Source organism: Parus major, chromosome 17 (genome assembly GCF_001522545.3).
Source record: "Parus major isolate Abel chromosome 17, Parus_major1.1, whole genome shotgun sequence".
NCBI lineage: Eukaryota > Metazoa > Chordata > Aves > Passeriformes > Paridae > Parus > Parus major.
The window spans coordinates 8,603,496-8,614,695 of NC_031785.1; the positions used below are offsets into that span (position 1 = coordinate 8,603,496).

The following is an 11,200-nucleotide window of genomic DNA, read 5'->3' on the forward strand; positions in this document are numbered from 1 at the left end:
GGATGGGATGGGATGGGATGGGATGGGATGGGGTGGGATGGGATGGGATGGGGATGGGCTGGGCTCCAGGGCCGGCTCCAGAGGTGCCTGGCAAACACCAGAAGGCACCAGGCCATGGTGTGCCCCAGGGATCGAGGCTGGTGGCAGCAGCAGGAGGTTCGCTGTGGCTTCCCCAAGCGTGACTCTCATTTCCCCACCTTGGCCACAGCTCAGCTCCAGCCGGTGTGGGAGGTGGAGGCTGTGGGCTCTGGGGTTGGTCTTGAGGCTGAATCCCTCGCCCTGCCCCGGGGGGAGCCGTGCAGGGAGGCTCCGAGCAGAAGCGGAGTGGTTTCTCCCAATGAAAAGTGCGTCTTTCATCGCCAAATAAATAACTCCCCTGGCATGTCAGGGCTCCCTGCCAGCGGCGAGGGCTGGGTCTGGCAAGCCGGGGCTTTACCTGCAGCCGTCGTGTCGGGGCACGGGGCGAGCCCCGAGCCGGCGTGTCGGGGCAGGGGACAGGGCTCTGGTGGCCTCCCCACGTGGCGCTCCTGGCTGTGCTCAGCCCCCGGGCACAGCCTGCCTTCCCTCGGGGAGGGCTTTCCCTGCCTCCCCCAGGCAGGGTTTAGCCAGAGGCCTCGGCTGGAGCGAGCTGGGGCACGCAGAGAGGGGATCCCTGCTCTGCCTGGGAGCGGCAGGACCGGCACAGGAGGAACAGAGCCAGGATGGCAGCTCAGAGCTCCCCTCGGGCCGGTCCAGGGAGACAAAAGCACCCCCAGAGCAGAATCAGACACCCCAAAACCCATTTCAGGAGCACAGCCAGGAGCTTTTGCCTCCCGTCCTCCCCAAATCACTGCAGGGGCTGGCTAAGAGGGACTGGGTGTCTCCCGGCAGCTCCAGCCCATCCTCCTGGGACTGACAGGCTCCTGTGTCTCGGAGCTTTCCAGCGGGAAGCAGGGCTGGAGGGATCCAGGGTTGTTTATCCATGGGGCAGCTGATGAGGACCAGCTCTCCAGGACCTGCTGTGCCCCTGCAGGACCCAGCTCCGCTCCCACCGCCCAGTTTGTGGGGGATGCATCTCATGCTGGGGCTGTGCCCCCTCCCCAGCCCCTGGCTGGCCTCAGAGCCTTGTGCCATGCCTGACGTGCCTGCTGTGGCTCCGTGGAGAGCCCGGGGCCAGGAGGGGAGGAAGGGGCAGAGCAGAGCAGCTAGTTGCTTCCTCCCAGTCTGTTGGACCAGCGAGGGAGGAAGGAATAAAACTCCACCTTTTCCCCCTTTTCAAAGGGAAAGAGCAGTGACATTTGACACAGGTCCCAGCTCTGGTAGAGCACAGTGCCCTTCTCCGTGCCCTCCTGCACTTCTTTGTCCTCTCCTGCCCTTCCCTGGCAGGGATTTCTCTGGAATTCCTCTTGGGAACTCGGAGCCCTTCCCCAGGGGAGTCCCTGGATGGGACATTCCCGCACAGCAGGATGGATGGGACACTGCCCTGCAGGTGACAGAGGGCCTGGGGCAGGATCTCGCCCATTTCCCGCTGTGCTGGTGGCTCCTGGGGCACAGGACACTTGTCCTGGCTTCCTTTCTCCTTCTGCCAGCTCTGCTCAGCCCCTTGAGAGGTTTTCCTGCACCCAAAGCTGGGGTGAGTCAGCTCCCAGACCCCAAAATTGTGGTGGCTCAGCATCCTGTGGGGTGGCTACAGAGGAGCTGGACACAGGACCTTCCCTGCAGCAGGGGAGAGACCTCCAGGACAGCTTCAGGTCTGTTTTCTTCAGATCCCTCTTGGTTGGGTTGTTTTTTCAGATGCACATAAAAATCTTTGTTTGGTCTCCTCCCATGGGGCTGGATTGGGTTTCCCACTGGCGCTGTCCAGCTGGACACAGGGACAGTGTGCCAGGCTCAGCTCCCCTCCCTGGGGCACTTGGGGATGGAGGGAAGCGGCTGCTGGGACATCCCGGAGCACAGAGCACTCACACCCTCAGGAGATGCCCGGGATTGCTCTGTCCCTTTTGTCCCCTTTGCTGTGGGGACCTCAGCTGCCTGTCCCCAGCTCCCAGGGGCTGGAGGTGCCTGTCCCCAGCTCCCAGGGGTTGGAGCTGCCTGTCCCCAGCTCCCAGGGGTTGGAGCTGCCTGTCCCCAGCTCCCAGGGGCTGGAGGATGTGGGTGCCTGTGCTGGGCACGGCGGGATTGCGCCATTCCCGAGGGATGCAATGCTGCCCGGCCGGTGCTGGGGGATGAGCGGGGCCTTATCTGGGCAGGGCTGCTGCTGGGTCCCACCCTGCTGTGGGGAGAGCCAGAGGGGTGGCAGCTCTTCTCCACCCTGCCCGGTGGGCAGCCAGGGGCACGGGGGGTGTGTGGGGTGATGTGGCTGTGGCTCAGGGCTGTGGGCTAGCTCAGGGTTTGGTGTTCAGCTTGAGCCAGGGATGGATGCTCCATCCTCCCACAGCCACCTGCCTGTCCATGGGACAGATCCTGGCGGTCCCGGGGGTGCAATCCCCTGTGCTGGTGCCTTGAACCTGCTCCCTGTGCCTGCTGCCCCTCCTGACCGGGGTGCCTTTCACCCAGCTGTGCCCCACGGCTTTGGAGCATTCCCCCAAGGGGAAAGGGGGCTTGCAGCTTGGATGGGGGGCAAGGATCTCCTCCTCCCCCATCCCTCGGAGGGAGGCTCAGGGCAGAGCTGTTTGTTATTCACAGGCGCATTCCTCGCACGCAGCAGCCCCGCACTGCCTTGTTCCCGGGAAGCAGCAGGACACCGGCATCCACTCCACGGGAAAACACCCTCGGGCACGTAGCCTGCCTCTAATCCCTGTCCTGCCGGGCTGGACGTGACCCCGAGCCTCGGGAAGGGGCTGCTGCAGGGGGCTGAGCCCAGCTCACACCTGGCACTGGGGAGCGGGAGCAGCGGTGTCCAAAGAAGCAGCAGAAGGTGTCCAAAGCTTGCCTGAGAGTGGTTTTTGCAGTGTGTTTCAGCTGTTTAGAGGTTGAGGAGCTGCTGCGGAACTCGCTGCTTCATTTTCAGCCCCGTGGATCCCGTGGCTGGCTCTGGAGCCTCGCAGGGCTGCGGGAGCACGGCTGGGTCCCGGCAGGTTGGATTGGGCTGGGAGGGCGAGCAGGGCGAGCTGCTGGGACAGGGGCTGGGTGATCCGGGGGCTGGGTGCTGCAGGGACAGGGGCTGGGTGATCCAGGGGTTGGGTAATCCAGGGAGAGGGACTGGTTGCTGCAGGGATAGGGGCTAGGTGATCCAGGGACAGGGGCTGGGTGATCCAGGGAGAGGGGCTGGGCGATCCAGGGGTTGGGTAATCCAGGGAGAGGGGCTGGGTGATCCGGGGAGAGGGGTTGGGTGCTCCAGGGTGTCCACAGAGCCCTGTGAGCACCCCCGGGGTCCCGGCTGGCTGCTGGGGATGGGGGCACCTCTGCAGAGCCGTGTCCCCAGCGGGTGCCCCAGTGCTGTGCTGGCACCACGGGCACTTCTGACTCATCCGGGGGCAGAGCCCGGCACGGCACAGGCACGGCCAGAGAGGATGAACCGGTTCAGGCCTGGCCCCAGCTGGTTTCTCCAGCGAGGCTCCGCTGCCTCATCCCTTCCTGCAGCTCAGCCCACCCTTCCCACCGCGGCTGAGTCACAGGGACCCGGCTGCTGCCTGAGGGAGCCACGATGTGCTCCCTTTCCACCCCCACCGCCCTTCTGAGCTGCTTTCGGGCAATATTTTCAATTCTGAAAATATTCCCGAGGGATTTCGGAGTGGTGCTGGAGCCTGGCAGTGCCCCTGTGCTCCCCTGAGCATCAGAGCAGCCTCAGCTCCACACTTGTTCCAGTTCAATCCCAATCCCCACAGCAGCCCAGAGCAGGAGCACCCCGGGGTGGGTTCGGGTGGCTCTGTGTGAAGGCTGCACTTGGGTTCAAGGAGGTCAGAGGGGAAACTCTCCCAGTTTTTGCTCTCCCCACCTTGTTTTCCCTGTTCCAGCCTCTCCTGGTTGGTATGAGAGGGGGAAACACGGAGAGCTGCTGGGTCAGCCCTGGGTTTTAGCAGGAACAAAACCTCCTCCAGCCCCCTCTCTGTCCCAGTGCCCCCGGGTGAGGAACTGGTGCCCAACTTCCCCCAGTGCTGACATCTCTGGATGCTCAGCCGGGCTGAGTCAGGCCCATATGAAGGAGTTTGTGTTTCTGGCTGGAAATGAGCTCACATTCAAATTCCCGAAACCCTAAACTGCCGGCTGGGGTTTAACCCTTTGGGTGCACCCGTTGGCTCTGCAGGATTCCTGTGCCCCATGGGCAGTGCCACTGTCCCTTGTGCTGGCTGTCACTGCACTGCTACTGCCCAGCCCTGGAGCCATTCCAGCTGTCAGTCTTTCCCAAATTCCCGCTGGGATGAGCCTGGGATGAGCCAGGACAGCCCATGGCCACGTGTCCTCGTGTCTGGGTGCTGCTCAGGGCTTGTGGGGTGCCCTGGGCACCTCATCCATGGCATCCTGTGCCCCCATCCTGGCTGTGCAGTGCCCTCAGGGGGATGTCCACACACCCTGTCTGCATAATTCCTGATTTGGGACACGGGAGGATGGCCAAGGAAAAGTGGGAACAGCCCCTGGGTGTGCCTGGCCCAGGGAGCAGAGAGGGCTGGAGCAGCCCCGCTGAGAGGGGTGACCTGGGGACAACCAGTGGCATCAGTGCCTTTGTTTCCCTTGCTGGAAGAGCCACCCAGGCCATCGCTGTCCCTGCCAATGCCACCGTGGTGGGTGTCCCTGTCAGTGCCACCTGTCTGGGGCTGCTGGGAGCCTGCAAGCTCGCCCCTGCTCACTAATCATTTACCAGCTTAAATTAGTAATTAGTAAATTAGTAATTTGGGGCTGGGGTGAGCTGGCCCGAGTCCGGCTGTCCCACAGGGCTGGGAAAGGAGCCAGGCCAGGCTCTGCTCCCCCCCAGCCTGGGGGTTCTGCTCCAATGAGCTGCTTTGGCCTTTTTGTTTTTCCTAATTTTTTTCTGGAGCAAGAGGAAAATTCCCTGCCTGGCGTGAGGCATCCCTGTGGCATCCACAGGGGTTTGGGCACCCTGCTCCCCTCCTGGGATAGTGGGAGGTGTTCCTGCCTGTGGTGGGGAATGGGATGAGCTTTGAGGTCCCTTCCAACCCAAACCAATCTGTTATTCCATGAGTCCACGATTCCACATCATCCCAGGGGCCTTCTGCGGAGGGCTGGGGTTCCAAAGGCACCTCACCCCCCAGACAGATGGACATGTGAGGGCTGTGAGTGCCAAATGTGGGCTTGGAGGAGGATGCAGATGAGTGTTCCCACTGGGATTTGCCAGCTGCTGGCCTCCAGCCCCTCCGAGCGGGGTGTGAGCACACGTGTGTGGGTTGTGTTGGAGAAGAGCAGGTCCTGTGGAGACCTCACAGGCCCCTCCAGTGTCTGAAGGGGCCACAAGGGAGCCAGAGAGGGACTTTGATCGGGAATTGTGGTGACAGGACAAGGGGGAATGGCTTCAAACTGAAAGACGGGAAATGAGGTAAAGGGAAAATTATTGGGCAGGCATTGTTCCCTGTGAGGGAGGTGAGGCCCTGGCACAGGGTGCCCAGGGAAGCTGTGGTTGCCCCTGGCAGTGTCCAAGGCCAGGCTGGACAGGGCTTGGAGCAGCCTGGGATGGTGGGAAGTGTCCCTGCCCATGGCAGGGGGTGGTACTGGGTGTTTTAAGGTCCTTCCAACCCAAACCCTTCCCACTGCCTCTGGGAGCAGCTGCTCCCCTGCCCTGGGGACACATCTGGGTCCCTGTCCCCATCAGGCTCTGTCCCACCAGGGACACACAGCACCCCCTGATACCCCTGCAGGCCCTGGCTGTGCTGAGCTGAGCAAGAATGAAGATGTGGAGGAAGGACAAGGAAATTTTGGAGCAAACCTGTGCAGGACTGACCTCCCCGTGGCAGGATCTGCTGACTGGGCTGCCCACGGCCTGGGCTGTTTACAGCAGCACTCCCAGTTTCACATGATCTCAAGGGCAATGGGGAAAACGAGCTCTGGTGCTGGAAGGGCTCTCGTGAGCCTGGGGCTGTGGGATGGGTTCCTGGAGCTCTGCTCTCCCCACCGTGCTGAAAAACCTGCAGGCAGCAAATGCAGCAGCTGGAGGGAGGAGAAAGGTCAAGGCTGGGCTGCAGGTGATCAGAGCTCTGGGGCAGGCCTGCAGCTCATGGATTGTTTTCTGGCTCTGCTCTTATGGGATCAGAGCTGGCTGCTGCCTCGGGATGGGTCTGTGTTGTTGATCCAGAGGAGGCCACGGAGCTGCTCCCAGGGCTGGAGCTCCCCTGGAGCCAGGCTGGGAGAGCTGGGGGTGCTCACCTGGAGAAGGTTCCAGAGAGAGCTCAGAGCCCCTTCCAGAGCCTGAAGGGGCTCCAGGAGAGCTGGAGAGGGGACAAGGGATGGAGGGACAGGACCCAGGGAATGGCTCCCAGTGCCAGAGGGCAGGGCTGGATGGGATCTTGGGCAGGGATTGTTCCCTGGCAGGGTGGGCAGGCCCTGGCACAGGGTGCCCAGAGCAGCTGGGGCTGCCCCTGGATCCCTGGCAGTGCCCAAGGCCAGGCTGGAGAGGGCTGGGAGCAGCCTGGGATGGTGGGAGGTGTCCCTGCCATGGCAGAGGATGGAAGGAGATGACATTTAAGGTCCCTTCCAGCCCAGACCAATCCATGATTCCATGTGAGGAGCTGATTACGGTGCTGGAGATGCTTCCAAGGGCAGGACACAGCCAGTCCAGGCTGCTGGACCAGCTTGGACAGTTTGTCTTTGGAATCCTGAAGGCAAAATCCACCTCCTGCCCTGGCTCAGAGGGACCAAGGCCAGGGCTGTGCTGGCCTGGCCGTGACCTCTGAGCACTCGAGGGCTGCACCTGCCCTTGGGGCACCGACTGCTCCAGGGCCGTGCCCTGCCTGTCACCCCGGGCTCGGTGACAGCAGTGGTGGCACGGCCGGTCAGGGGCATGAGCAGGACAGGAGCTCCTCTCCCAGCTGGTTTCAGCCACAGAGCCCTGGGCTCTGCTCCCCTAGGGACAAGGACACAGCTGTGCTGCCCTGCTCCAGCCTCGTGTCCTCGCCTGTGCCCACAGCAGGGTGTGGGGGGCCCTGGGGACCTGGCAGGGAGTGCTGGAGCGTGGCTGGGAGCTGCTGTGGCCTGGCTGGACCCTGTCCTCACTGCCAGCATCACACCCAGCCCCACATCCCACCCAGCCCCACATCACACCCAGCCCCTCATCCCACCCAGCCCCACATCCCCTCCAGCCCCACATCACACCCAGCCCCTCATCCCCCCCAGCTCAGGGTTTGGGTGCCCAGAGCCCTGTCTGTGCCCTCTGGGCCGTGCAGCCCCCTCATCCCCCTGCTGCTGGAGCCCCCACGAGTGCCTGGCTCAGGGAGGGGAGCAGAGGCCGGGCACCAGCAGCTCTGGCTCAGGGAGGGGAGCAGAGGCCGGGCACCAGCAGCTCTGGCTCAGGGAGGGGAGCAGAGGCCGGGCACCAGCAGCTCGGGGGTCCTGCCCAGCCAGGCCTCGCTGCTGCCGCTGCTCTCGGGTGGCCTCCTCCTGCCAGGAGCCAGCAGGACGTGCCAGGGCCTGTGGCAGGGCCTGTGGCAGCCCTGCCGCCCCTCTGGGTGTGCCAGGCCCGGGGTGCCGGCAGGGGCAGGGTGTGGGAGCCGCGGCACAGCGCTCCCAGAGCAAACACGGGTGTTGGGAAAGCGCTGTGGGTGGCTGGCTGGGGACACCCATTCCCATCCCTGGCAGGTTCCCGTGGGTGCTGCTGTTTGCCAAAGTGCTCTGTGGGTGTCTGAGCCCACACCCAGGGTGCCTTCCCTCCTCTGCCACGACAGAGGGGCTCGGCTGAGGGGTCTGAGGACAGGTGACAATCTAGGGAGCTGTGTCCCCTGTCCCCAGACCTCTCCCTCACTCGTGGGTGGTGGAGTTGGAGCACAGAATGCCCTCTGTAGCCCTCAGTGCCCCGTTGTGCTGGCAGGGAATGCTCTCCACAGCCCCCAGCACTTTGGGGAGGCTTTTCTCAGCCTGATGAAGGAGCCAGCAGGCGGCTGAGGCAGCTCCTGAGTGTGACACACCAGCCCTGTATGGGTGTGAGGGGTCAGGACGCCCTGTGGCATCACCAGCGTGGGCTTCTCACCCTCTGCTCATCCCTGGCACTCCTCTCCTTGCCACCTCCTGATCCCCAGAGCTCTCTCTTGCTCCCCTGGCCTTGCCACCAGGGCTACCAGGCAGGGAGCTCCAGTGGCCCCCAGCATCCCCTCAGCACCCCGGGGAGTCCAGCTGAGCCTGGGGACATTTAGTCACCTCGGATGTTTGACTGCAAGCCTTGTTGCAACCTCTACAAATAATTGACTTTTGCTTTTCCATTTACTTAAACCCTGCTAATTGTCCCTGCTGTTAATCAGGGAAGAATGAGTGACTAAGCCCTCTCGCCTGCCCAGGGACCGGGGGCTCCTTTTTTCCCATGGACTGAAAGGAAACGAAACCTCAAAATGTCCTTTTAAATCTCAGCTGTCTGCATGGCTGCCCAGAGCCCTGGCCAGAATCACACAGCCTGGGAGACAGGAATTGCAACAGAGGTGCTGCATGGACGCCAGGAGAGCAGGCCAAAACCCAGGCTGAGGAATTGCTGGGCCGGGATGAGCTGGGGCCACTCACTCTTTGCTGGGAATTTGTTCAGTTCCCAGGGGTTTCACCCTGGCACAGCGTGGTGCTGCTCTGTGCTTTGCTCCCATGGCTGGCAATGCTGGCATCTCCTCAGGGATGGGTTTATCCCTCCTCTGGCAGCATTTTCCTCTGGAGCCGCTCATCCCATGAGGATTTGCAGCACCCTGCAACAGAGCTGCTCCTTGTGCTGCCCTGGCTGCCAGCACAGCTCTGGGCTGGCTCCTGGTGGAGATTTGGGCTTTTGCTGGAGGTTTTTGGCTCCTGCTGGAGGTTTTTGGCTGCTGCCAGGCTGTGGGGGCTGTTGTGTCTGGGTTTGTGCCCCCAGCATCATGCTGACTCCAGCACTGGGATGCAGAGCCAGGATCCGTCCTCCCCACGCCCATCGCCAGCGCTCTGAGCTGTCAGAAATTGTTGGAGGAAACTCAAATTCTTCATTTTTCACAGGCTCTGGGGCAAAGTTGACTGGGGAGTTCAAAGTCGAGGCCCTGTGTGCCAAAAGCAGCTCAGGGGGGAGTTGTTTCTCCAGCCTTGGGATGCTCAGGATGGGGTTTGGGTGTGGGATCTGCATGTGGGGTTTGGAGCAGGGGTGGGGAGGGGGCTGAGTGGGTCAGGGTCCCCAGGGGGCTCCTCTGGCCACATTGGGGCTGGAAAAGCCCTGTCTCTGCTGCTGGGGGTGGGTTTGCAATGCACCCCCAGCCCCTGCATTGAGGGGCTGCTGGGGCAGGGGCTGCCTGTGGGATGATGGAGGGGATCTCCTCCAGTGTGGGATGTTCAGGGGGTACCTGGCAGCTCAGGCTCTCCCAGCACCTTGGACTCATCCCAGACTGGAGTTTGGGGTCCTGCTGGGGGTCCCTGCCTCCCATGGGTGAGTGTGGGGGGTCCAGGCTGTGCTTTGCCCTCGCCCCAACCCTAATCCCAACCCTGCTGCAGCACGAGCTGTGTGGGATGGCCCTTGTGGGGTCGTTCCAGCGGGGTCAGGGGGGTGTGAGTGATTTTGGGCTGGGGAATGGGGGGCTGCCCCCAGTCTCAGCCAGCTGAGGAGGCCAGAGCAGGACCAGGAGCTGCACAAGGCACAGGAAGCCTCGGCACCGCCGGAATCGGCTCAATGTCAGGAATTTCCTGCCGGGGAGAGGAATCCATGAAATTAGTGTGAAAGGCCAAAAAAAGAGATCATCCTGACCCTGATTCGGGCCCTGGGCTGCACGGGGAGGGCAGGAAGCAGCAGGTTCTGCCGTGGTCCCTGCACCAAAGGCTGTTCCAGCAGGCAGGAGGGTGATTGGGGAGGGGTCTGGGTGGGTTCTGAGGGGTTCCAGACCCCAAACCCAGCCTGTTCCTAACGTGGCTCTGCTGTCCTGTTGCAGAGAAGACGGGGAAGGTGCTGGGCGAGTTCTGCCGGTGCTACAAGGAGCAGTTTGGAGTAGCTCTCTTCAACAGCGTCCGCTATGAGATCGAGGGCACCGGGGGCCCGCAGGCCCAGCTGCTGCACCGCAAGGTAAGGGCTGCATCCCCCACATCCTCCTCCTTCCCACATCCCCTCGCCCTGTCCTGGGTGGAACGTGGCCCTGTGCCCCTGCTCCAGCCCGTCCCTGGGGGTTGTGCACTGTGGCTGGTTCTTCCCCACCCCACGGCAGCAGCACACGGAGCCAGCAGGGTAGGATGGCTTTGGAGGGCTGTGCTCAATGCCAGGAGCTCAGGGACCCCTCAGAGAGCCCTGAGTGAAGTTCCAGGCAGTGTCCTCCTGCTCCTGGGTGTGAGTGATGCTCCCAGCTGGGTAAATCCCTAGGGAAGAATAGGAAACCCCTGCCAGGTGTCCCTGAGCCCAGAGGTGGCTCCGAGTCTGATCTGCAGTGGCCACGTGGCTCCTGCCTGGCTAAAGGGATGGGATTTGTGGCTGTGGCTTCTGCAGGGGATCCTGCCTTCCCCTCCCTCCCTCCTCCAAAGGCAGCTGCACCTCAGGTGGGGCTGCTCACAAGGTGACATGGCTTGGGGACCACCCTGGGATGCCTTCCTCGGGGTCCTGCCTGGCCAGGTTGGTGGAGATGCAGTCCTTGAAAGCAGGAAGAGATGGGATTGCACATGGCCACAGGCTTCTGCTTTTGTCTGGGGCTTAAAGGGGTGTCTCTGTTCAAAAATCGAGGAAATGCCTCCCTGAGCTCAGCCTCACACCCTGGGTGCTCACAGCCCTCCTGTCCCTGACCCACCCATGAAGGTGACACCTTGCCCAGGCACCAGGACGTGCCCCATCTCCTCAGGGACCTGCCTGGGTGCTGGGTGTGTTAATAAAAATAAAGGAGTGGAGGTTCCTGGAGCTGGGGCCCAATGTCCTCAGCACCCTTGGGTTCTTTGGATGCCTTCACCCCCCCTGGGAGGTGCCTCCATCCCCAGGTTGGTTGCTTCATCCAAAAGCTCCAGCAAGCAGCCCAGGAATGTCTGAGGGACAGCAGAGAGGTCGGGAGGTCAGGGACACTGCAAGTCTTGGAAAAAACCCGTGTATAAATAGGAATTCCTCCTGCTTGGTGTCCTCTGCTGCCCAGCCCCTCCCAGGGTCCTGGCAGTGACA

At 62.5% G+C, this 11,200-nt stretch overlaps 1 protein-coding gene across 1 annotated transcript in view; it reads left to right on the top strand.

Annotated features, from left to right (window-relative positions):
* NIBAN2 (niban apoptosis regulator 2) overlaps positions 1-11,200 on the top strand; it is a 28,375-nt gene that overhangs the window by 3,442 nt on the left and 13,733 nt on the right. Inside the window, exon 2 of the mRNA XM_015645167.3 lies at positions 10,002-10,132. Within this exon, the coding sequence (XP_015500653.1) occupies positions 10,002-10,132 (131 nt within the window). The remainder of the gene's footprint in view (positions 1-10,001; positions 10,133-11,200) is intronic.